We start from the raw sequence: 24,381 nt of genomic DNA on the forward strand, positions 1-24,381 counted from the left end.
CACCAAAGATGTATGCACATCCAAGGTGAGTGGTGGGTCATCATGATCCCTTACAGAATTGAGAAAGGAATGTTATCTCCAAAGGGGTTACATGGCTGACGCTAGAAAAAGAAAAATTGATCTTTATGGTTGAGCAGGTATTTCTGCCATTAGGGAGTTCAGGTTAATGCATAAATGCAGATGCACAATGCACACAAGAGGGGAGGCAGGAGGCCCAAACGGGCAGAGAAAAAACAATTTGTTTAAATTTTTCTTGTCTTGCCTTAAAATATGAATTTTATTTCATCAAATCCTAGCTCACAGTAGATAGGGAAGACTTACAACTGTCACATGATCTCTAAAAGACAAGTTAGCAGCAGAACCATTTATAGAAACCAGGTGTTCTGTCTTTTGGCCTCCACCAGGCATATTAATCTTCACCATCTTGTGTATTGAGCAAAGGCTCAAAGTTGCAGCACCGGCAGGGCTGGACGCTCAGTAGGATTGGCCTTGCACGATCGTGATCAGCTGATCGTGCTCAGCTGGGGTGCAAAATCCAAGAAGGTCCTTTTCCCGCGGGGCCTGGAAGTGTGGCCTCACTTTCCCACGCAGGCACCCTCAGGTCTCCGGCTCCTCACCTGCCGGCTGCTTGGTGACGGAAGGATCCCGCAGCCTCGCCCTCTGGCTCTGACACCCAATGGGCGGCCGCGGGCCTCTCAGGTGGGCGGGGCACGCCCTGGGAGCCGTTCTGGTTGGCCCGCGGCCCGGCCAGGCACATGACGTCTTCGTCGCGTTGTGCTGGCGTGAAGTGGTAGCGTCCGCTCCGGGAGTCTGAAGGAGACTTGGAGGCATCTGGGCCGCGCTGCTTGGGTCGTTGGGAGTCGCCGCTGCCGCCACTGCCCGCACTCCATGAGGAAAATGCTCGCCGCCGTCTCCCGCGTGTTGTCGGGCGTCGCCCAGAAGCCGGTGAGGTGGCGTGAGCGACCCGGGGTGGGGCGCGAGTGGGCCCGAGGCCGGAGGACGCCAGAGGGCAGGGCGCCAGAGGGCAGGGCGAGCGGGCTGAGTGGAGCCGCGGGCCTTTGTCCTGCCTCCACGTCGTGCGCTCCGCTCCTGGCCGCGAGGGGAGCGGTGGCTCGGCCCTCGGGCGCCGACTGAGGGAGGGGGAGCTTTACAAGGTCCGCGTGGAGGTCAGGCGCGGCTCTCGGTGCCGGCCTGATCGGTGCGCTCTGGAAGGGCCCGTTCGTTTACCTCCGACAGAAGAGGGGGCCTTGGGCTTCCTCGAGTCTCCAGTTGACCGCCTCTTCCCAGCCCACTCATTTTAAATCTTCCTCTTGACCGGGAATCCGGAGACAGAGTGGCTCGATTCAGACTTCAGTTTCACTAGTTACTAGCCCTGTGACCTTGAGTAAGAGGTTTTTGTTTTTTCTTAAAGATCCCCGTGCTCAGTTTCCTCATCTCTAAAATGGAGATGAGAGTACTTACCCCGTGGGGTTGTGTTTTTTTCTTAAATGAGGATGAGAGACAGTGAGGCTTAAACGAGTGACAAGTATGTAAACCTTTCCCAGTAGCGCCTGGTACATAGTAGGTGCTACCTGTGTTAAACATTGTTATTATCATTTAGGATCTCTGTTGCCTTATTGATTCTCTGGAAGATCTGTCCATTGATGTGAGTGTGGTGTTAAAGTCTGCTACTAGTACTGTATTCCGGTCAATTTCTCCCTTTATGTCTGTTAGTATTTGTTTTATGTATTTGGGTGCTCCTATATTAGGTGCATATATGTGGACAGGTGTAAAATCCTCTTCTTGTATTGATCCTTTTATCATTATATGGTGTCCTTTATCTTTCTTTATGCTATTTGTTTTAAAGTCTATTTTGTCTGATATGAGTGTTGCAACCCGCGCTTTCTTGTCATTTCCGTTTGCATTCCCTCACTTTCAATCTTTGTGTGTCCTTTGCCCTAAAGTGGGTCTCTTGTAGGCAGCATATTTTAGGCTCTTGGTTTTTTTTTAATCGAGTCTGCCACTCTGTGTCTTTTGATTGGAGCATTCAGTCCACTGACATTGAAGGTAATTATTGATAGTATGTATTTATTGCCATTTTAAACCTTGTTTTCCAGTTAATACTATGTTTCTTCTTTGTTTCTTTTTGTTTTTCTTTTTGTGGTTTGATGATTTTATTTTATGCTTGTGTTCTTTTTGGTTTTTGTGAATCTGCTGTATGTTCTTGATTTGTGGTTGTCCTGTTTTTCAAGTATGTTAATCCCTTCCTGTATCTGTTTGCTTTAGACTGGTAGTCATATAGGCTCAAATGCATTCTAAAAAAAGGAATCTACATTTTGTCACTCTCCTTCGCCACATCTTATGACTTTGATGTCCTTTTGACATCTTCACGTTCATCCTTCTGCTGTTCCTTGTGTTTATCATCACTGTCACAAATAGGTTTTTTTTGTTTTGATCTGTATAGTGGCTAATTTAAGTAATTTACTTTCCAATTGTGATTTCCTCCTTCCTATATCTTCTTTTCTATATAGAGAAGACCTTTGAGTATTTCTTTTAGGGTAGGTTTAGTATTGCTGAATTCTTTTAGTTTTTGCGTGTCTGAGAAATTCTTTATTTCTTCTCCTATTCTAAATGATCATCTTGCTGGGTAGCGTATTCTAGGTTGCAGATTTTTCCCTTTCAAGACTTGAGTATATTTTGCCACTCCCTTCTGGCCTGCAGCATTTCTGTAGAGAAATCAGCCGATAGCCTTATGGGGATTCCCTTGTAACTAACTTTGTTTTTCATTTGCTGCCTTTAAAATCCTCTCTTTAACTTTTGCCATTTTATTATAACATGTCTTGGTGTAGGTCTGTTTGGTTCATCTTGTTCGGACCCTCTGTGCTTCCTGTATCTGGATATGTTTCCTTCTTTAGGCTTGGGAAGTTTTCAGTCATACTTTCTTCAAATACATTTTCAGTCCCCTTTTCTCTTTCTTCTCTTTCTGGAATCCCTATTATGCGTAGATTGGCACACTTTATATTATCCCATAGGTCTCTTATATTGCTTTCATTTTTTTTTCACTTGCCTTTCTGTCTGCTGTTTTGATTGGGTAATTTCCACTATTCTATTTTCTAGGTCACTTATTCTTTCTTCTGCATTATTCATTCTGCTATTCATTGCCTTTAGCTCAGCTTTCGTCTCAGCAAATGAAGTTTCTAATTTTTCTTGGCTCCTCTTCATAGTTTCTAGTTTCTTTTTACAGTAATCTGCATTTCTGTCGATAGCCTTTCTTAAGTCCTTCAGTATTTTCATTATCTCCTTTTTGAACTCGGTATCTACTAGACTGAAAAGGTCTGTTTCATTGTTTGTTCCTTCAGGGGAATTCTCTTGGTCTTTTAACTGAGAGTGGTTCCTCTGCTTCTTCATTTTGCTTATATTTTTCTTACTCTCTGAATTTAGGAGAAACAATTACCTACTGTAGTCTTGGAGGGCTACTTATATGTAGGCGCCTCCCTGCGTAGTTTGTGTGGGTTTAATATTTTTTTGGCATGAGGGCTGTTTTTGGTTTGGATTCTTGCCGTCTCTTTCCTCTGCGTGTGCTGGTCGTTATCCCCTTGATAGGGGATGTGCAGGTGCGTGGCCCGCCTGTGCTCCCGGGGAGGGTGGGGGCAGTGGTTGGTGCCCAGTCACGGGACCGTTGGCAGCTGCAGTGGTCTGCGTCCGCCTCTGGAGTCCGAGATGGCAGTGGCGGCCCGAGTCCGCCCCCCGGACCTCGTGTAGGTGGTGCCCTGCTGCCTGAGAGTGCACGCACGGAGAAAGAAGCTCCCATGGCGGTCCCACCCCTCTCTTCGTGCACCCCCCAACAATGGCCCCTTGCCTTTCTGGCGGGCCCAAGCTTCTTCCCGTATTCCCTCAGGTATGGTGCACCACACTCCAGTCCCCTCAGGCTGTCTCCACGTAGCCAACTCCAGTCCTCTCCCTGGGTCTGACCTCCGCAGCCCAAACCTCAGCACCCAGCCCTTGCCCAGCCCAGTGGAGGAGCGTCTCAAGCTGGGGAGTGCAAGGTCGTGGTACCAACCGTCTGTGTAGGTCTCTCTCCGCTTTGCTTTCCACAAACCAGTTGCTGCACTCTCCTCCGAGGTTCCGAAGCTACACCTCTGTCCTGGGTGATATCTCCACCAGTGAGGGGACTTCTCAGGGTGTGGAAACCTTTTCTTTTTCACAGCTTCCTCCCAGGGGCGCAGGTCCCGTCCCTATTGCCTTCTCTCTTTTTTTTCTTTTTTCTTTTGTCCTACCCAGTTATGTGGAGATTTTCTTGCCCTCTTGCCCTCTTGTCTGAGGTCTTCTGCCAGAGCTCAGTAGATGTTCTGTGAGAACCGTTCCACATGTAGATGTATTTTTGAGGTAGTGATATTTGTGGGAGAAGGTGAGCTCCATGTCCTACTCCTCTGCCATCTTGATCCGAATCTCCCTCACACTTCTTTTTTTAAAATTTTTTAAAAACATTTTATTTATTTATTTATTTGGCTGTGTCAGGTCTTTAGTTGCAGCACACAGGATCTTTCGTTGCGGCTCATGGGCTCTTCATTGCGTGTGGGCTTCTCTCTAGTTGTGGCACATGGGCTCCAGAGCGTGCGGGCTCAGTAGTTGCGACATGCAGGCTCTCTGGTTGTGGCATGCAGGCTTGGTTGCCCCGCGGCACATGGGATCTTAGTTCCCCGACCAGGGCTCGAAGCCACGTCCCCTGCATTGGAAGGTAGATTCTTAACCACTGGACCATCAGGAAGTCCTCCCTCACACTTCTTTTTTTTTTTTAAGTTTTATTTTTATTTATTTATTTATTTATTTTATTTGTTTATTATTTTTGGCTGCGTTGGGTCTTCGTTGCTGCGCACAGGCTTTCTCTAGTTGCAGCGAGCGGGGGCTACTCTTCGTTGTGGTGCACGGGCTTCTCACTGCGGTGGCTTCTCTTGTTGCGGAGCATGGGCTCTAGGCGTGCGGGCTTCAGTAGCTGTGGCACACGGGCTCAGTAGTTGTGGCTTGTGGGCTCTAGAGCGCAGGCTCAGTAGTTGTGGTGCATGGGCTTTGTTGCTTGTGGCATGTGGGATCTTCTCGGACCAGGGCTCGAACCCGTGTCCCCTGCACTGGCAGGCAGATTCCTAACCACTGCGCCACCAGGGAAGCCCCGAAGCTCAGGTTCTTGATGTCTCATCGCAGAAAGAATTCAGTGAGAGACAAAGTGATAGGTAAGAAGTGGATTTATTTAGAGAGAAACACACTCCACAGAGTGTGGGCCATCTCAGAAGGTGAGAAAGGCCCCCCTCACACTTCTGATATGACTTTTGGCTTAACTTTCACTTAACGTGGCTCCTTTCACCCATTATATCAGTGAATCTTACTATTTTTGAGATTCATAGTAATGAAATGGGAGAAAGTATGTAAGTAGCTTTCTGACAGTCAAAATCTTTGACCTTATCCTCTTGCTTTTTATTATGTAGAAGTGTCATTCTTTGTTGTCGGCAATTTAGGATGGAGAAAGAGAATTTTTCGTTTTCTTGGTTACTGTTGCTTGACTGGTTTGGTCGTTAGTTTTCAGTCTCCAAAATGCAGTTTCTGTAGTTGTATCTGGAAATTTATTTTGCAAGACAAGATATATATTTCTGGCCCCACAAAACAACTTAACTGTCAAAAATAACATATCCATTTCATGATTGCCAGACATAACCTTTTGTTTGTCACCTCATACTTCTCAACTTCTTCCCAAATTTCTCAATTTTCTTCACTTATTCTTAGATGTATTGGACTCTCTCAATCTCTAACTTAACTGAAGCATTTGTCTCTAGCATTTCAACTTTTTTCTCCAGCAATGTCATGGTTTTTGTTGGCTTTATCTGATAATGGTGTATTGATGGGTGAAGAGATCACTAGATAATAGCTTTCTGCCTATTGGCTTGTACACTTAGTAGATCAACCTTACCCCTTCTCATCAAGATCAAGTCCATTGCTACAAGTTGGATGGTAAGGTAACACAGTGTATGAACATATCACATACTTTTTGTGGGATCTGAAGAATGTTCTTCAAGTCTGCATGAGAAGAAGTCATATTGGTTTACATATGTGTGATGTGGCAGAATGTGGCTAAAGTAGTACAGTACTCCTAACTGATTAAATGTTTGTGGTCTAACCTGGACCTTAGCCATCACATAGAGTACTGTTGCTGTGAGCAGAGTGAAAAGGAAACATTTCTGGCAGCTTTTTACCCCCCCGCCCCAAGCAGTGACAGCCAACTGAACATCAAGAAGGGAGCACTGGGGACTTCCCTGGCGGTTCAGTGGTTAAGACTCTGCACTTCCAATGCACGGGGCGTAGGTTTGATCCCTGGTCGGGGAACTAAGACCCCACATGCTGTGCAGCGTGGCCAAAAAAAAGAAAGAAGGGAGCACTAGGACTCTTCGGTGGCCGTGCGGGTTTGAGGAGGCAGCTCGTGGGGGTGAGGTGCTTAAGGTGAGGTAACACAGACCTTGGAGCCAGATTTGCTGGGTTTGTACCCCAGCCCCAACAGTTAAGTGCTCTATGGCTTTGGGCAACTCAGGTAGCATGAATCTCATCAGCACAGAGAGAAAGCTTCACTGAAAACTCATTGCAGGTTCCACCCCCTCAACTCAGATGGCAACAGTGCAGTCAGAGGCCTGCCCTTCTAAGCCTCAGCCCCATGTAGCAATAGGAATTGAGGTTAAAACACAGATGCCACTAATCTGCACACCAAATGGCATGAGTCAGTGACACCAGCTCCGAGATCTGTTTTGAGCCCAAGCAATGGTCCAAGTTGCACATAGGTCACCTTGGTTGATCTAACAACAGATCAACTTCAGAAAGAGGCATTTTTGTCAGAATTTCACCCACTGAAAACACAGCTGGCTAATCTGTTTTTTTCCCAGTAATAAATGAGAAGCATTTATTTTATTTTTTTTAATTTTTGAATTTTATTTTATTTTATTTTTTTATACAGCAGGTTCCTATTAGTCAGCAATTTTATACACATCAGTGTATACATGTCAATCCCAATCACCCAATTCATCACACCACCATCCCCACCCCCCCACGGCTTTCACCCCTTGGTGTCCATACGTTTGTTCTATACATCTGTGTCTCAACTTCTGCCCTGCAAACCAGTTCATCTGTACCATTTTTCTAGGTTCCACATATATGTGTTAATATGCGATATTTGTTTTCCTCTTTCTGACTTACTTCACTCTGTATGACAGTCTCTAGATCCATCCACGTCTCAACAAATGACCCAATTTCGTTCCTTTTTATGGCTGAGTAATATTCCATTGTATATATGTACCACATCTTCTTTATCCATTCGTCTGTCGATGGGCATTTAGGTTGCTTCCATGACCTGGCTATTGTAAATAGTGCTGCAATGAACATTGGGGTGCATGTGTCTTTTTGAATTATGGTTTTCTCTGGGTATATGCCCAGTAGTGGGATTGCTGGATCATGTGGTAATTCTATCTTTAGTTTTTTAAGGAACCTCCATACTGTTCTCCATAGTGGCTGTATCCATTTACATTCCCACCAACAGTGCAAGAGGGTTCCCTTTTCTCTACACCCTCTCCAGCATTTGTTGTTTGTAGATTTTCTGTTGATGCCCATTCTAACTGGTGTGAGGTGATACCTCATTGTAGTTTTGATTTGCATTTCTCTAATAATTAGTGATGTTGAGCAGCTTTTCATGTGCTTCTTGGCCATCTGTATGTCTTTGGAGAAATGTCTATTTAGGTCTTCTGCCCATTTTTGGATTGGGTTGTTTGTTTCTTTAATATTGAGCTGCATGAGCTATTTATATATTTTGGAGATTAATCCTTTGTCAGTTGATTCATTTGCAAATATTTTCTCCCATTCTGAGGGTTGTCTTTTCATCTTCTTTATGGTTTCCTTTGCTGTGCAAAAGCTTTTAAGTTTAATTAAGTCCCATTTATCTATCTTTGTCTTTATTTCCATTACTCTAGGAGGTGGATCAAAAAACATCTTGCTGTGATTTATGTCAAAGAGTGTTCTTCCTATGTTTTCCTCTAAGAGTTTTATAGTGTCCAGTCTTACATTTAGGTCTCTAATCCATTTTGAGTTTATTTTTGTGTATGGTGTTAGGGAGTGTTCTAATTTCATTCTTTTACATGTAGCTGTCCAGTTTTCCCAGCACCACTTATTGAAGAGACTGTCTTTTCTCCATTGTATATCCTTGCCTCCTTTGTTGTAGATTAGTTGACCATAGGTGCGTGGGTTTATCTCTGGGCTTTCTATCTTGTTCCCTTGATCTATGTTTCTGTTTTTGTGCCAGTACCATATTGTCTTGATTACTGTAGCTTTGTAGTATAGTCTGAAGTCAGGGAGTCTGATTCCTCCAGCTCCGTTTTTTTCCCTCAAAACTGCTTTGGCTATTCGGGGTCTTTTGTGTCTCCATACAAATTTTAAGATTTTTTGTTCCAGTTCTGTAAAAAATGCCATTGGTAATTTGATAGGGATTGCATTGAATCTGTAGGTTGCTTTGGGTAGTATAGTCATTTTCACAATATTGATTCTTCCAATCCAAGAACATGGTATATCTCTCCATCTGTTGGTATCATCTTTAATTTCTTTCATCAGTGTCTTATAGTTTTCTGCATACAGGTCTTTTGTCTCCCTAGGTAGGTTTATTCCTAGGTATTTTATTCTTTTTATTGCAGTGGTAAATGGGAGTGTTTCCTTAATTTCTCTTTCAGATTTTTCATCATTAGTGTATAGGAATGCAAGAGATTTCTGTGCATTAATTTTGTATTCTGCAACTTTACCAGATTCATTGATTAGCTCTAGTAGGTTTCTGGTGGCATCTTTAGGATTCTCTATGTATAGTATCATGTCATCTGCAAACAGTGACAGTTTTACTTCTTCTTTTCCAATTTGTATTCCTTTTATTTCTTTTTCTTCTCTGATTGCCGTGGCTGGGACTTCCAAAACTATGTTGAATAATGGTGGTGAGAGTGGACATCCTTGTCTTGTTCCTGATCTTAGAGGAAATGCTTTCAGTTTTTCACCATTGAGAATGATGTTTGCTGTGGGTTTGTCGTATATTGCCTTCATTATGTTGAGGTAGGTTCCCTCTATGCTCACTTTCTGGAGAGTTTTTTTTTTTTTATCATAAATGGGTGTTGAATTTTGTCAAAAGCTTTTTCTGCATCTATTGAGATGATCATATGGTTTTTATTCTTCAGTTTGTTAATATGGTGTATCACATTGATTGATTTGCGTACATTGAAGAATCCTTGCATCCCTGGGATAAATCCCACTTGATCATGGTGTATGATCCTTTTAATGTGTTGTTGGATTCTGTTTGCTAGTATTTTGTTAAGGATTTTTGCATCTATTTTCATCAGTGATATTAGTCTGTAATTTTCTTTTTTTTGTAGTATCTTTGTCTGGTTTTGGTATCAGGGTGATGGTGGCCTCATAGAATGAGTTTGGGAGTGTTCCTTCCTCTGCAGTTTTTTGGAAGAGTTTGAGAAGGATGGGTGTTAGCTCTTCTCTAAATGTTTGATAGAATTCACCTGTGAAGCCATCTGGTCCTGGACTTTTGTTTGTTGGAAGATTTTTAATCACAGTTTCAATTTCATTACTTGTGATTGGTCTGTTCATATTTTCTGTTTCTTCCTGGTTCAGTCTTGGAAGGTTATACCCTTCTAAGAATTTGTCCATTTCTTCCAGGTTGTCCATTTTATTGGCATAGAGTTGCTTGTAGTAGTCTCTTAGGATGCTTTGTATTTCTGTGGTGTCTGTTGTAACTTCTCCTTTTTCATTTCTAATTTTATTGATTTGAGTCCTCTCCTTCTTTTTCTTGATGAGTCTGGCTAATGGTTTATCAATGTTGTTTATCTTCTCAAAAGAACCAGCTTTTAGTTTTATTGATCTTTGCTATTGTTTTCCTTGTTTCTATTTCATTTATTTCTGCTCTGATCTTTATGATTTCTTTCTTTCTGCTAACTTTGGGTTTTGTTTGTTCTTCTTTCTCTAGTTCCTTTAGGTGTAAGGTTAGATTGTTTATTTGAAATTTTTCTTGTTTCTTGAGGTAGGCTCGTATAGCTATAAAGTTCCCTCTTAGCACTGCTTTTGCTGCATCCCATAGGTTTTGGATCGTCGTGTTTTCATTGTCATTCGTCTCTAGGTATTTTTGGATTTCCTGTTTGATTTCTTCAGTGATATCTTGGTTATTTAGTAACGTCTTGTTTAGCCTCCATGTGTTTTTTTTTTACGGTTTTTTTTCCCTGTAATTGATTTCTAATCTCATAGCGTGTGGTCAGAAAAGATGCTTGATATGATTTCAATTTTCTTAAATTTACTGAGGCTTGATTTGTGACCCAAGATGTGATATACCCTGGAGAATGTTCCGTGCGCACTTGAGAAGAAACTGTACTCTGCTGTTTTTGGATGGAATGTCCTATAAATATCAATTAAATCTATCTGGTCTATTGTGTCATTTAAAGCTTCTGTTTCCTTATTTATTTTCACTTTGGATGATCTGTCCATTGGTGTAAGTGAGGTGTTAAAGTCCCCCACTATTATTGTGTTACTGTCGATTTCCTCTTTTATAGCTATTAGCAGTTGCCTTATGTATTGAGGTGCTCCTATGTTGGGTGCATATATATTTATAATTGTTATATCTTCTTCTTGGATTGATCCCTTGATTATTATGTAGTGTCCTTCCTTGTCTCTTGTGACATTCTTTATTTTAAAGTCTATTTTATCTGATATGAGTATAGCTACTCCAGCTTTCTTTTGATTTCCATTTGCATGGAATATCTTTTTCCATCCCCTCACTTTCAGTCTGTATGTGTCCCTAGGTCTGAAGTGGGTCTCTTGTAGACAGCATATATATGGGTCTTGTTTTTGTATCCATTCAGCAAGCCTGTGTCTTTTGGTTGGAGCATTTAATACATTCATGTTTAAGGTAATTATCGATATGTATGTTCCTATGATCATTTTCTGTAATTGTTTTGGGTTTGTTTTTGTAGGTCCTTTTCTTCTCTTGTGTTTCCCACTTAGAGAAGTTCCTTTAGCATTTGTTGTAGAGCTGGTTTGGTGGTGCTGAATTCTCGTAGCTTTTGCTTGTCTGTAAAGCTTTTGATTTCTCCATCGAATCTGAATGAGATCCTTGCTGGCTAGAGTAATATTGGTTGTAGGTTCTTCCCTTTCATCACTTTAAGTATATCATGCCACTCCCTTCTGGCTTGTAGAGTTTCTGCTGAGAAATCAGCTGTTAACCTCATGGGAGTTCCCTTGTATGTTATTTGTCGTTTTTCCCTCGCTGCTTTCAATAATTTTTCTTTGTCTTTAATTTTTGCCACTTTGATTACTGTGTGTCTCGGCGTGTTTCTCCTTGTGTTTATCCTGTATGGGACTCTCTGCGCTTCCTGGACTTGGGTGGCTATTTCCTTTCCCATGTTAGGGAAGTTTTCGACTATGATCTCTTCAAGTATTTTCTCTGGTCCTTTCTCTCTCTCTTCTCCTTCTGGGACCCCTATAATGCGAATGTTGTTGCGTTTAATGTTGTCCCAGAGGTCTCTTAGGCTGTCTTCATTTCTTTTCATTCTTTTTTCTTTATTCTGTTCCGCAGCAGTGAATTCCACCATTCTGTCTTCCAGGTCACTTATCCGGTCTTCTGCCTCAGTTATTCTGCTATTGATTCCTTCTAGTGTAGTTTTCATTTCAGTTATTGTATGGTTCATCTCTGTTTGTTCTTTAATTCTTCTAGGTCTTTGTTAAACATTTATTGCATCTTCTTGATCTTTGCCTCCATTCTTTTTCCAAGGTCCCGCATCATCTTCACTATCATTATTTTGAATTCTTTTCCTGGAAGGTTGCCTATCTCCACTTCATTTAGTTGTTTTTCTGGGGTTTTATGTTGTTCCTTCATCTGGTACATAGCCCTCTGCCTTTTCATCTTGTCTATCTTTCTGTGAATGTGGTTTTTGTTCACAGGCTGCAGGATTGTAGTTCTTCTTGCTTCTGCTGTCTGCCCTCTCGAGAAGCATTTATTATTTCCAAAAAAAAAAAAAAAAAAGGAAGGGAGTTGTAGAGAATATCTTCCTTCTGGTGCTGTTCGAATCATAAAACATCCCTCAAATCTTTTGTTTTTTCAAGTCAGGGAATGCTACGTATCTTTTCTTTTGTCTTGTACATTTCTCACTAAGGTGTTTATCTCATGCTTTGTGTAGTTTAAAATATTTTTCTTATAGTACCGTTTCATAGGGAAGTGATTTGCCTGAAATAGGAGTTGAATCATAGTTTTATTTGAAGAACAATTCTGAAGGTAAAGCATTAGCTTGCTCAGCCTGTGTGGTTGTGACTAAGAATAGCATAAACATACCCCACAGATTATCTAGTCTCTTCAATTTGGCCATTAACTTCATTATGTTTTCACTGTAATTTCTTTGAAAACAAAGTGACTAAATAGACGGGTTTCTGCAGTTTGCCTTCAGATGGGGGTACAATCATGTTTCATTGGCCAAAGCATGGATTCATTTTGGAGGATAAGATCCCAACACAGTGAACAGAATGGAAGATAGCCCATGAATGTGTTAGGGCTTTTAGAGTTCTAGGACTGCATCCTGATAACTGATTAATAAGGATAACAACTCAAAAATAACCAACAATAAAAAGCACTGATATACTTGTATATTTTGATCTTTCAAGGCAAGCAGAGTGCTGGTGGCATCCCGTAATTTTGCAAATGATGCTACATTTGAAATTAAGGTAAGAGGTGTTTTGCTTCGTGTTAAATTTTTTTCCACAGGTACACTTTGATATATAGTTTTACCTTTGCAATAGAGCATTTTGATATTCATGCTTTTCACCATTTTATTCCAAATATTCTAGAATCGAAGATTCAGAGAAGTTTAGCAAAAATTAGAATTTACTCCTTTTATGTAGCAGCTTTTTGGTAGTTCGGAGCAGGAGAGCAAGCTAAAAAAATTAAAGACCTACTCTAGGACTTAAAATGTGATTTGGTAACATGTTTGAATCAGAAGATTCTTAGAATGCTTCTTTGAAAGTTTGTCTTCCAGCCTATAACTCAGTTGACTTCTAGGGGTTTTCAGTGAAAGTCATCTTAGAAAGATTTCCTTCCTCCAAAACCCCATCTCATTGCACAGTGAGTTTTATGAAGGAATCAAAAGCAATATGCAGCATTTCTGATGTGCTCGCCTGCTGGTTTTCAAGTTCAGTATTTGCTGGTTTTCGATTTAAATATTCCGAGTTAGATCTTAGAATGGGTTGGCAGTGTTCACATTGTAGTGACTGAGAGAGAATTGTCTGATTCCATTTCAGAAATGTGATCTTCACCGGCTGGAAGAGGGCCCTCCTGTCACTACAGTGCTCACCAGGGAGGATGGGCTCAAATACTACAGGATGATGCAGACTGTTCGTCGAATGGAGTTAAAAGCAGATCAGCTATATAAGCAGAAAATAATTCGTGGTTTCTGTCACTTGTGTGATGGTCAGGTGGGTGGTAGTTTTGTAATAAAACTGTGTTACTTAGGAATTGAAGTATGGTGTGTGTTTATTGGCTTTTACCCTGTTTTATCTGTCTGAAGGATTTGAGGCTGGTATTTTAGAATAAAAATGAGAATGCTGAGGCCTGCTAGGAAGCGATGCTAAAGAATTTACTCGTGTATCACATTGCTGACTTCCTGTGCCATTACAGCATTATGATCACCTGTACTGAGTATACTTTTGGGGGAAGGGTTTTTGTTTTGTTTTTTGTTTTGTAGGTTTAGGCCAAGGTTTACAAAATGAAATGCCTACCAGGGACCAGTTAGGTAGAATAAATGAGTGAAGGCTGCCAGCTGTATGAAGAATCGAGAATGGTGACAGGGACTGGTGGTGAAGTGGAGCAGACAGGCCCCACCCGCAGGGGTAGAGTCATAACCGGCTGGTAGTACAGCCACTTGGTGCCATGTGGAAATACGGGGCTGCTGCTTCCTGTTGCTGATGTCTTCGAGAGAAGACAGACGTCTCCGTTTTCATGTGAAATTCCCCAATATTTTAATGTTCACATTTGATTCAGGATTTTTTCAAATCACCATACAGGCTTAAAAGAAACAATGTATCTGTGGATTGCCAGTTTATGGCTCTGGCTTGGGCCTTGCCCTCTACGCTGTTTCTGGTGAAAAATAGAGGTATTTGTTGTTATTAATGAAGAGTTCTACTAGGCCAAATGTTTCATAACAGTCTAGGAAACCTTTTAACTAGAAATGTGTACTGTACTGACTCATTGCCACTTCTTTCTTGAATGCAGGAAGCTTGTTGTGTGGGCCTGGAGGCCGGCATAAACCCCACAGACCATCTGATCACAGCGTATCGGGCTCATGGCTTTACGTTTACTCGTGGGCTTTCTGTCCGAGCAATTCTCGCAGAGCTTACAGGTTTGCTACTAATTTAAAAAAAGGGGAAATTAAGTTTTCAGATCTCCTATTAATATGCTAACCGTTTATAGTTAACATTGAAACCTTTTTGAGGGTTAAAAAAAAAAAACTGAAACCAAAAAAGCCTCTCTCCCCCTTTTGGTGCTCTGGTATGCCTCTATTGTGCTTTTGAGTAAACTGACCATTTTTGAGGTTATCTGGCCTCTCAGGTAAAAGGTCAGCTCTATAAAATCAGAATAGTGTTTATCAGTCAAGCATGCCAATAGAAATCTAACAAAGAAAGTAAATTGAGTGTAAGTATTTCATTGGGTAGAAATTAAATTCTAGGAATCTTCTCAATAGTCCCTTTGTCCCCCTTGACTCTTATACCAGTGTAGGAGAAATCGAAAGATGTTTGTAACTGGCCAAAACAAAACAGAAGTCTAGGGTACCACACTAACATCTGAAGAAAACTCAGTGATTAGAGAGCTGAAAAAGTTGGAAAGGTCAAGGACATGGGACTGGTCTGACCTTCATTATAAAGGGGCCAGGAGACAAGGAGGACTTGTCTATGTATTTGCATAGAGGGACAGGTGCTTATGTAGTTGAATCGGTTTCTGAGTTTTAATGGTTGAGCCTCTACGTAAATACTCAGGGTGTGATTTTGTTTGTTTTATGTATTTGGTTTGTGATGTGTCATGTTTGTGTGATGCCACTTCTAGGACGAAGAGGAGGTTGTGCTAAAGGAAAAGGAGGATCGATGCATATGTACGCCAAGAACTTCTACGGGGGCAATGGCATTGTGGGAGCTCAGGTAGTTGAGGGCTAGGATTGTATGATTTTCTGGATTTGGCCCTGGCCCACATCTGTGCAATATTTTGTACCCCAGAGAACTTCCCTCTGAAGTACTTCAGTACTTGGGGGGCACAGTGTGCTTTAAATGACCTCTTGCTTCATACCCTATCATTTGATCATTTAATAAATAGATTTGGACAGTGACTTAAAATGTTTCCTTTTAGGTATTTGTTATGTTTTATAAGTAAGCAAGAGCCTCTAGCAGTAGAACTATACCTTTGCCTTTTAATTGATATTTAAGTACATTAATTGCTTTGTCACGTCCTCTTGGCCACACCTCTCTCCCTGCTGTAGACAGTGCTGGCACTGGTACCAGACCAGGAGAGGCAGGTGGTCAGGATCTTAAGGGCCTAGTTTGACTCTAAAGCCAGCTTCTGTGGTTATACCGTCCTCCTTGTTCTCATCAGTTAGTAAATAATCATCAACAAGTAACAGTATAAGATCATATCTAGATTGTTCGGTTTACTTTCTAATATATTAAGGTTCTAGCACCTGGGTTTTTTTGTTTGTTTTGGGTATTTTTTAAAATTCTTGGTTTCTTTTTCTTTTTTTGGCTTTTTAGTATTTATTAGCAGTTGAATCTCTGAATGCATAAATGTTATTGCTAAATGGTTGACATAGAATACGATAGTAGTTATTCGTGTTACTTTGCCAGTTTGTTTATAATATTGGGGGTAGGGTAAGCAGAGACAGGGTTGGGGTAGGGACAGTGTCATTTCTATCTCACATTCTGGGCAGGAGTTAACATTCAGAGCATTAACTTCTTCCCTCACGCATTTCTGTGGTTCCTTTCTTGGTTGTCCTTAATATTAGGTGCCCCTGGGAGCTGGGATTGCTCTGGCCTGTAAGTATAACGAAAAAGATGAAATCTGTTTGACTTTGTATGGTGATGGCGCTGCTAATCAGGTGAGTATGTGTCTCTTAACTTGGCAATAATGATTACAGTTTTATGTCCAAAGTGTTGAATATTCATGGTTCAGTTTGTGGCAAAGTAGTATATTGCTTACTAGTTGAAATGGCCATTTATATGGCAAGCTAAAATTTGGTTTTGTGGCCACATTAGAGATTCACATCCTGGCATTGTTTCACAAGTGCTTTATATAGGTGTACTCCTGAGAGTACGCTCACCTCTGCTCTGCCTCATTGCTCCACAGACTCTCTGGGGAAGGACTGATTTACATTTTAACCCTTGGCAAACCAGTTCTTAAACCAGTACTGTAATGTACAGACTCATTCTCCTGAATGCCAAGGCACTGTCAGACTCCTCTCGTAGTTTCTGAGCCCTGACCCCTGCTCTTCTGTCATGGTCTGAGTAATCACCAGTCTGTGGCTGACACCCTGCGAGGCCCTGCTCTGGATGCTGATTCTCAGACACTGGTTCACTCTGGTTATCCAGAGGGTCTCATAGAATTTATAATAAAGCACAAAACTAGGCAGCTGTAGTACATTCTTACACGTCGATCTTTTCCCATTGTATTCTCTACTGCTGCCTTGGCCCTACAGAAGCAAGTAGTAGTACTTGGTTTGTCACTTCCTTAGCGGCAAAAGAGATGATGCGTTTGCTGCGCCGTGCCCCCCCCCCCGCCCCCCCCCGCCCCCCCCCCCCCCAAGCGCACACACTCCTTTGCTTCAGAAGCTTAGTTGTGGGTGAGGCGTTTCATCCTATGAAAGCTTTCTCTGCTGGGTAGAGCAGCGGCTGTTGTGGATGATGAAGTCTAGAGAAAAACAGCAAAATGAAACCACTTGAACTTTTATACATACTTCCAGGGTCAGATATTCGAAGCTTACAATATGGCGGCTTTGTGGAAATTGCCTTGTATTTTCATCTGTGAGAATAACCGCTATGGGATGGGAACATCTGTGGAGAGAGCGGCAGCCAGCACTGATTACTACAAGAGAGGCGACTTCATTCCTGGGCTGAGGGTAAGGACACCTGTTGTAGAGCTGGAGCTACACCCTCATGGCCTGATGCCCCGGGCACTCTGTCAAGTGCCCTTGAAAATCTCAGACAGATCAAAGAGTTCCGTTTTCTTAGTGGATGAACAGGTCGTGTAAGATGAAAATGGTTTTAGGCAGTTGGATTTATGCTCTGCCCCTTTCCTTTTTATTTTTAAAATTTTATTGAAGTATAGTTAATTTACAAAGTATAGTTAATTTATAGTTAATTTAATCTTTCCCATTTATTAATAGGTAGATGGAATGGATATCCTGTGTGTCCGGGAGGCCACGAGGTTTGCAGCTGCCTATTGTAGATCTGGAAAGGTAAGATTTTTCTTGTAGGCCTCTAGGCTAGAGATTGCTAATGACATTTATCTGTCTTAAAGTTAAAAGAATGCCTCCTGTGTCGATTGTAGCAATTTAGGAGTAGCTGCTAATTGAGGTGTAAAAGATAGAAGCAGGGTCCAGTTAAGCGAATCGGGTCCCTTCATAAATAACATGGTCTTGATAGCTCACGTCTTGGGAAACAGTCCATGTTAGCCCCATTTGGGGTAAATCTTTCCTTCCAGTGCTCCCTCAGCATTCTGCCTCTGTCTTCATTGTGACAATCTGTTTTGCCTTTTGGTTTGGTTAATTATGTGCCTCTAACTCCCCCCACCCCCCCCCCCCCCCCCGCCCCATCAATCATAAGCCCCTTGAGTGAATAGACTGGGGACTCCTACAGTGCCCTGCACAGAACTTTGCTTATGTAAAATAGGCATCCGGTATAAGTTTGTCTTCTATAAATTAAATAATATGTTTAAATTATGTAGTCTTAGTCACGCTGTTTCAGTCCTAAGAATCTTGACCCTTACAGTTATAGCAGTGGAGGGAGAAGGGAACAGTGAGACTGGTCTAAAAAGAGGCTTACATGCCATCTGAGCTGGTTGGAGAGATGTTCTTCTCCCTAAATCAGTGTTCCACAGCCCAGAGAGCAGGCCCCTGAGGTTTACCTTTCAGTGACTTCCCCCACGCACGTGTTTGGGCAGTAATGCAAATAAGAAGATTTGGCTGGCAGTGATGAAAATGGAAGAGAGGGTGAAGAGGGGAGGGAGCTGTAGAACGGTTGAACAAGAAGAAAATGAGATGACTAAGATGGCAGGTTGGTGGCAGTGGGCTCAGTGGTCTGTATCGGGACTCTGAGACTCGGGGTCCACGCCCTGGGTGGCAGGTATCATCCCCCTCTCTCCCAGTTCCTGAAAGAATATGTGGCGTCCAACAGTATGTGGAAACAGGATCAGTAGTTTATAGTGTGTGTTGACTTTCTCAGCCTGACCAAAGCCTGATCTTGGAATTAGGGGAGGGTCTGGAAAAACCCCTTCATCACCATCCCCTTAGCCTAACCAGCCGTGCTTCCAAATGGCTACGGGATGATTAACAATCAATAGGTGACAGTTACTGAGAGATGATATATGTCAGGCAATGCGCTAAGCACTTCGGTATTACCTTTTTTAATCGGCGCAACTCTGAGCTGGGTTAATTACTGTTTTGTAGGTGAGGAAACTGAGGTATGTAGCTACTATACAGTACAGCCAGAACTGGAACCCAAGCACTTGGATTCCATCCCCTGCCCTCTTTTAACTACTACACCAAACTGCCCAAGGATCCTAGATCCACCCCATCCCCTCTGTTCGAAGTTGTCTTCTAAAAGGGGGCTGCTGTAGCATGAGCAAGCTACCTCGTGGTAGCCGGACTCTCCCAGTCGCAGGATCAGCACCTGCCAACTTTCTGTTACACACTAGCCAGATCTCTGTGAAGCAGGATTGGTTGCTGTCTGCTACAAAACACTGCATGAAATGGGTGTGACGTAGAAATTCACCTATCCAGCCTCTCTTCATGTGTGCTGGGAAGTGGAGAAGTACGAGAGGACTAGAGGTTTGCTTTTCATCTTACTTTGTTAAGGTTTATGTTTGTTAGTATTTTTCTCTAGCCTTGATCAGAATGCTTAAAGATGATTTCACCTGTGACCGGGGGAGTGGGCGGAAAGACTAGCATATTGACCCTGAAGATAAATGCCACCCCTGCTTCCTGATAGGCTTTTCTTCATTAAATCTATGGTGTTCTTTTTTTTTTTTTTTTCCCCGTGAGATAGTTTTTTGTTTTGTTTTTTTTTTTTTTTATATGGTGTTCTTAAAGAATTATATATCAAATGCAATTCTGGTGAAATAGAACCCATTGACATTACATAAAGAATTGTCTGCCTTTTTGATTCAAAATATGCTGCAGGGGGTGGCTTTTATTAATAAGTTCCTGTTAATAATAAGAAGGATGAAACATGCACTAAATAGGTAATAGAAATGAGAAGAGATAGTCAGTCAGTCAGTCAACTAAGAAGAAATTCTTAACAACTCAGATCTGATGAAGGTATTTGTATCCTGAAAGGATGTACGTTTGAGGCTGTGGCCATTGTTTTGTTTCACCTAACCTTCACTGGTTCTGTTTTAGGGGGCCCATACTGATGGAGCTGCAGACTTACCGTTACCATGGACACAGCATGAGTGATCCTGGAGTCAGGTATGGTTGTGGGAAAACTTGAGTGTGGTATCCGAAGTGGATGGGCTTTGAATGGTGCTACTTACATGAAAAAGCAAAGCATTTCAGTGTTTGCTCTTGAAGCCAGACACCAGTTGGCTTCATGCATTGATTTAGTAGTTAGTTAGTCTGAGCCTGAAAGCCGTGCCTTCCAATAAATTGGTTCCAATATAGAAAGCATTCTGAAAAATTCCTACAGTTATCTAGTGTGTACACGTTAGTTAGCATGAGCACCAATAAGAAAACAATTGCAGAGAGGAATTGTTGCATAAAACAGGACTGATGGTAGAGTAGTATACTTGGGGGCATTTACCTTTTGTAGGCATTACCCCAGATTCTCTCATGGCATATTCCTCTTCTGGCTGGTATGGAGCAAGACCAAGTAGCACATGGGATATTCCATATGTTGAAATAAATCAATCAATCAGTCAAAAAAAAAAAAAAAAAAAAAGGAGTTTTGTCACCTGGTAACTCTGGCATGTAATGCTGCAATCCCGGAGTGTGGCATAATTAATTAAGAGTAGATTTAGTCAAAGTAAGCCGTAATAAAGTCTTTGAGTATAGAATGAAGGTCTAAGGGAAAATGTTATGAAGAGCAACTTATATGGAAGAAAGCACTTGGTGTAATTCTGTTCTTAAAAAAATGGTAGAGCCCTTTCTTTGCTTTTAGTGTTATTTCAAATGCTGTAGGACAAGGGTCAATTCTGCAACCAAGAATCGGAAAACCTCTCCAAGTTTTTTGCCACCACACTGCTCTGTGGTCTTAAGGGAGAAAGGCAAGGCACATATTTTTTTCCTGCTTAGCCTTCTGCTGCCTCAAAGGTTATAGCTATCACCACAGAAAACCATCTCCCCTGCCTCCACACACTTAAAGAGGCTCCACCACTACCTTCATGCCCTACCTCTAGATCAAAGCAGCAAATAGAAACTTGGCCCCTGTTGTCAGAATGCCAGAGAAGCCAGGTGAATTGCCATTGTAGAGTTTCTATAAAGACAGAGCAGCTCTTTCTTTCTTACAGAGTATTAGGATGAGTTCTTGTATTTGAAAGTATATAATTCTGCCCTTCCTACGGTGACATAAGTACTGTGCTCCTTTGTCTCAGAAACATACTGCTGTGTTTCACAGACTGTCTTTGCTATACCGGCACTGTTCTTATCTACTTGTAACTCTGTTTCCCTCCCTATAGTTACCGTACACGAGAAGAAATTCAGGAAGTTAGAAGTAAGAGCGACCCCATCATGCTTCTCAAGGATAGGATGGTGAACAGCAATCTTGCCAGTGTTGAAGAACTAAAGGTACAGTGACTCTTGATGGTTTAAAAGTCTGCCTTTGAAGGTTGGCTCTCCTTTTTGAGCAGTTTTTCTCTACACAAGAAGCTGCCACTCCTAGGTAAACTAGGTAAGTAAATGGGAAAGTACATATTGTATTGGGTTGGCCCGTAAGATGGCATGGGAAAACCCGAACGAACTTTTTGGCCAACCCAGTATTTTTCACGGGACATTAAACTCCTCCACCATCAGTTCTTCTTTCCTGAAAATATACTTGATTTTTAATTCATAAATGTTCCCTCGCCAGGGTATATGTCTAAAATGTTGGTATCTGTACTCCAGAGTACTCCTTCGTGGATCGTTGTGTCATTTTTAAAATAACATTTTCAATAATAATAATTAATAGGTATACTTCCAGTACTAGTAGAAGCGTTAACAACTAGCAACAGGTTCCCAGTAGAACAAGTTGGTACCTAAGCTGCTGTCTGTCGTCTATTCAGAACATCTCTTGAACTATATAATCTGATTGATTTTTAGGAAATTGATGTTGAAGTGAGGAAAGAAATTGAGGATGCTGCCCAGTTTGCTACAGCTGATCCTGAGCCACCTTTGGAAGAACTCGGCTATCACATCTACTGCAGCGATCCGCCTTTTGAAGTCCGGGGGGCAAACCAGTGGATCAAGTTTAAGTCCGTCAGTTAATGCGAGATGGTTACACGTTCAGTGGGCTATTCGGCAGCAACTGTAAGGAATGCTTTGGGTTCTCAACTTTGTTAAGGAGGGAAAAAACCTATAGAAAGAAAGTGTAGATTTAGATAGATAGATAGATAGTGTAATTGCATGTGGTTTGTACAGTGTTGCATTAAAAGGTATAACGTCTTTTAATGTTAAATCTTAAGGATAGTATGGATCTTATAAAGGTTATTTTAGTTATGTAGGTCTAAAATAGGTAATAAGAGTTTGCTTAACCCTCCTTCAAATTACTTCTTTAAAATAATTCTATTTGGTTTAGTTGTATACTAGTTTAACAAATACTTTTTTAGTTACTAAAAGGAAAAACAATTCCTTATATGCCTGTCCAACTCTGCCACCTTTTTGTGGGGGCGGTCATTGTCCCTCCCAGTGCCCAACAGCTTACCTGGTGTACCCTAACGTGCACACACGCCCCCATTTGTGTGCATGTTGGTGCTGAAGCCTGTTCACACTGAACCATCATTTCTCCTTAATAAAACACAATATTTATTATAACCAGGCAGGGGTGGAAGGACAATTCGATTTTTAAATAAGACTACTTCATTTTAAAGGCCAAATAACTTAGTTTTCTCCATTTATGCATTCAGTATGAATATGAAGCTATTTTCTTAATAGTTTTCTATTTACATTCATATCAAACATTAAATACAAGGCATATTCTTATCAATTTTATCTTCTTTGAATTTTAAGTGCAATTCCAGTTAATAGTAACGTATGAAATGTATAATCTAAAACAGTGATTCCCAGCCTAGTAACGTATGGAATGTATAATCTAAAACAGTGATTCCCAGCCTAGTAACGTATGAAATGTATAATCTAAAACAGTGATTCCCAGCCTAGTAACGTATGAAATGTATAATCTAAAACAGTGATTCCCAGCCTTTTTGTTATTTTAAACACCTGTTGTTTCACCTTTCCAGCAAATATTTTTCCATTGAAGTAAATTAAACTAAAATTCATTTTTAAGGGTTCCCTAATACTCTGGGATGTCAAGACCAGGTTTTACAGTCACTCTTTTCACAATACATACAAGTTCTACTCAGCTTGAAAACATGTTGATAAATAAAAGGTTAAAATTTTTTCCATAATTCTTTAAAACTTCAAGTTCTTAAATTGTTCATTGAACATGTGGTGTTTCCCTTGTGTAAATGCAGCAGAATTCGTGTGTATGTCAACAGAAGCTTTAACAACAAAGATGTCAGCTCTTTGCTCCCTCTGTCCCCTGGCTTAGCTGATTGATTGATGATTGATTGATTAAGCCTCATCTTGGGTTGCCGGGGCCCCCTGAAGCCTGTCTTCTGTACTGGGAGACTGCAGTCCAGAGCCTGCAGAGGAGACCACCACTACGAAACAAACAGGAGTCTTCTTTAGAGTCGTTAAGAGAAGATAACTTCAAAGCAACACAGCAAAATACTTCTTTAGGAGCCCTTATGGCAAAAGCTATAGTATATACTTCCAGACTTGTCTAGGTTTGCTGTCTAGTCTTAAAAACGCAGTCCCTAACTTAAAAACTTAACTAAAATAGCAATATGGTCTCGTCACATATGGAGGTGACACTTGTGCCTTAGCAGGAGTGGGACATGGCCTGAGAGGTATGGTACAGGAGTGCTGGTGCATCTGTGCAGAGCAGGCTATTTAAGATGACCATGGGGATGAAAATGCAGGGTGCAAGTTAAAGAAGGAAGGGTTTGGGTGTAGCCCACTGGCATCTCACGTCTCTCTTCACTCCACTCCCAGCCAGGCCTGTCTCTTGACTTTTCTTACTGGGCCTTTAGCTTCTGCCCCCTCTCCGCTTTTCCCCAACTTTAACCTTGGAAAACTCCAGAGTCTGGAGTGAGGTTGGTAGTTTTTTTCCTGACTAAGCCATAGAAAAGGGAGTTAACGTTAATGAAGGGGGGAAAGTTACCAGCAATTTGTTTTCTACTGCTTTACTTAAAAGCCTAATTACACCAAAAAAGTCATTTTCTGTTCCACAAAGTGTTTGTTTTGAGGCTATTCTTACCGTAGTCTAAGGTACCTTAGGTCTTCCTTAGTGATATCATTAAGAATATCAGAAAGTGTATAACCTTCTTCAAGAATCTGAAACAAAGATCAAATACAGTAAGAGCTAAGCAGCTCTGTAGTGATGGCACAGGAATGGTTTGTTTGGTTATAAGTTTACCTTTTCAATTGTTTTCGTATCCGCTCCTTGCAGTTGCAACCAATCGACAAGCTCTTTATCTGTTCTCTGCCCGTAAGACCGAGGAGGGGACGCTGAGTTCTCTGTAATCTCTGTAATGATTAGAAATTTATGTTGTATACTGATGTGTAACAGCAAAACTCTTCAAGTAACAAGTTGGATGAAATAAACTATTCCAGAATGTGATGTGAAAAGGAAATGGATTAAACCTGGCTCAGCTGCTCTGCTACAACACTGTGCAACAGTCCACAGTCCTTGGAGTCACTTTACAGAGATTAAAAATATTCCGTACCTGTGATACCTTTAATATATCGAACTTCAAACTAATTATCTCCTATTTTAAATGTGTATTCCCATCTTTAAAATGCCTTTTCTAAGGAATCATATCCCTAACTGCACTGGAATTCAAATCAGGAA

At 41.5% G+C, this 24,381-nt stretch overlaps 2 protein-coding genes across 2 annotated transcripts in view; one reads left to right on the top strand and one right to left on the bottom strand.

The window, feature by feature from the left end:
* Nucleotides 1–777: 777 nt before the first annotated feature.
* Nucleotides 778–24,150, top strand: PDHA1 (pyruvate dehydrogenase E1 subunit alpha 1). The gene is made up of 11 exons (XM_068534157.1): nucleotides 778–945; nucleotides 12,691–12,750; nucleotides 13,324–13,497; nucleotides 14,294–14,420; nucleotides 15,122–15,213; nucleotides 16,068–16,160; nucleotides 17,022–17,177; nucleotides 17,445–17,515; nucleotides 19,677–19,745; nucleotides 20,951–21,059; nucleotides 21,570–24,150. Exons 1-11 carry the CDS (start codon nucleotides 889–891, stop codon nucleotides 21,732–21,734), a joined length of 1,173 nt encoding a protein of 390 aa, XP_068390258.1. The 5' UTR covers nucleotides 778–888; the 3' UTR covers nucleotides 21,735–24,150.
* Nucleotides 23,047–24,381, bottom strand: part of MAP3K15 (mitogen-activated protein kinase kinase kinase 15) — a 147,301-nt gene continuing 145,966 nt past the window's right edge. Inside the window, exons 28-30 of the mRNA XM_068532581.1 lie at nucleotides 23,947–24,056; nucleotides 23,788–23,864; nucleotides 23,047–23,128 (exon numbers count right to left, since the gene is read on the bottom strand). Coding sequence (XP_068388682.1) covers nucleotides 23,047–23,128; nucleotides 23,788–23,864; nucleotides 23,947–24,056 — 269 coding nt within the window. The remainder of the gene's footprint in view (nucleotides 23,129–23,787; nucleotides 23,865–23,946; nucleotides 24,057–24,381) is intronic.

The sequence above is a fragment of the Eschrichtius robustus genome, chromosome X (genome assembly GCF_028021215.1).
Source record: "Eschrichtius robustus isolate mEscRob2 chromosome X, mEscRob2.pri, whole genome shotgun sequence".
In the NCBI taxonomy this organism is placed as follows: domain Eukaryota; kingdom Metazoa; phylum Chordata; class Mammalia; order Artiodactyla; family Eschrichtiidae; genus Eschrichtius; species Eschrichtius robustus.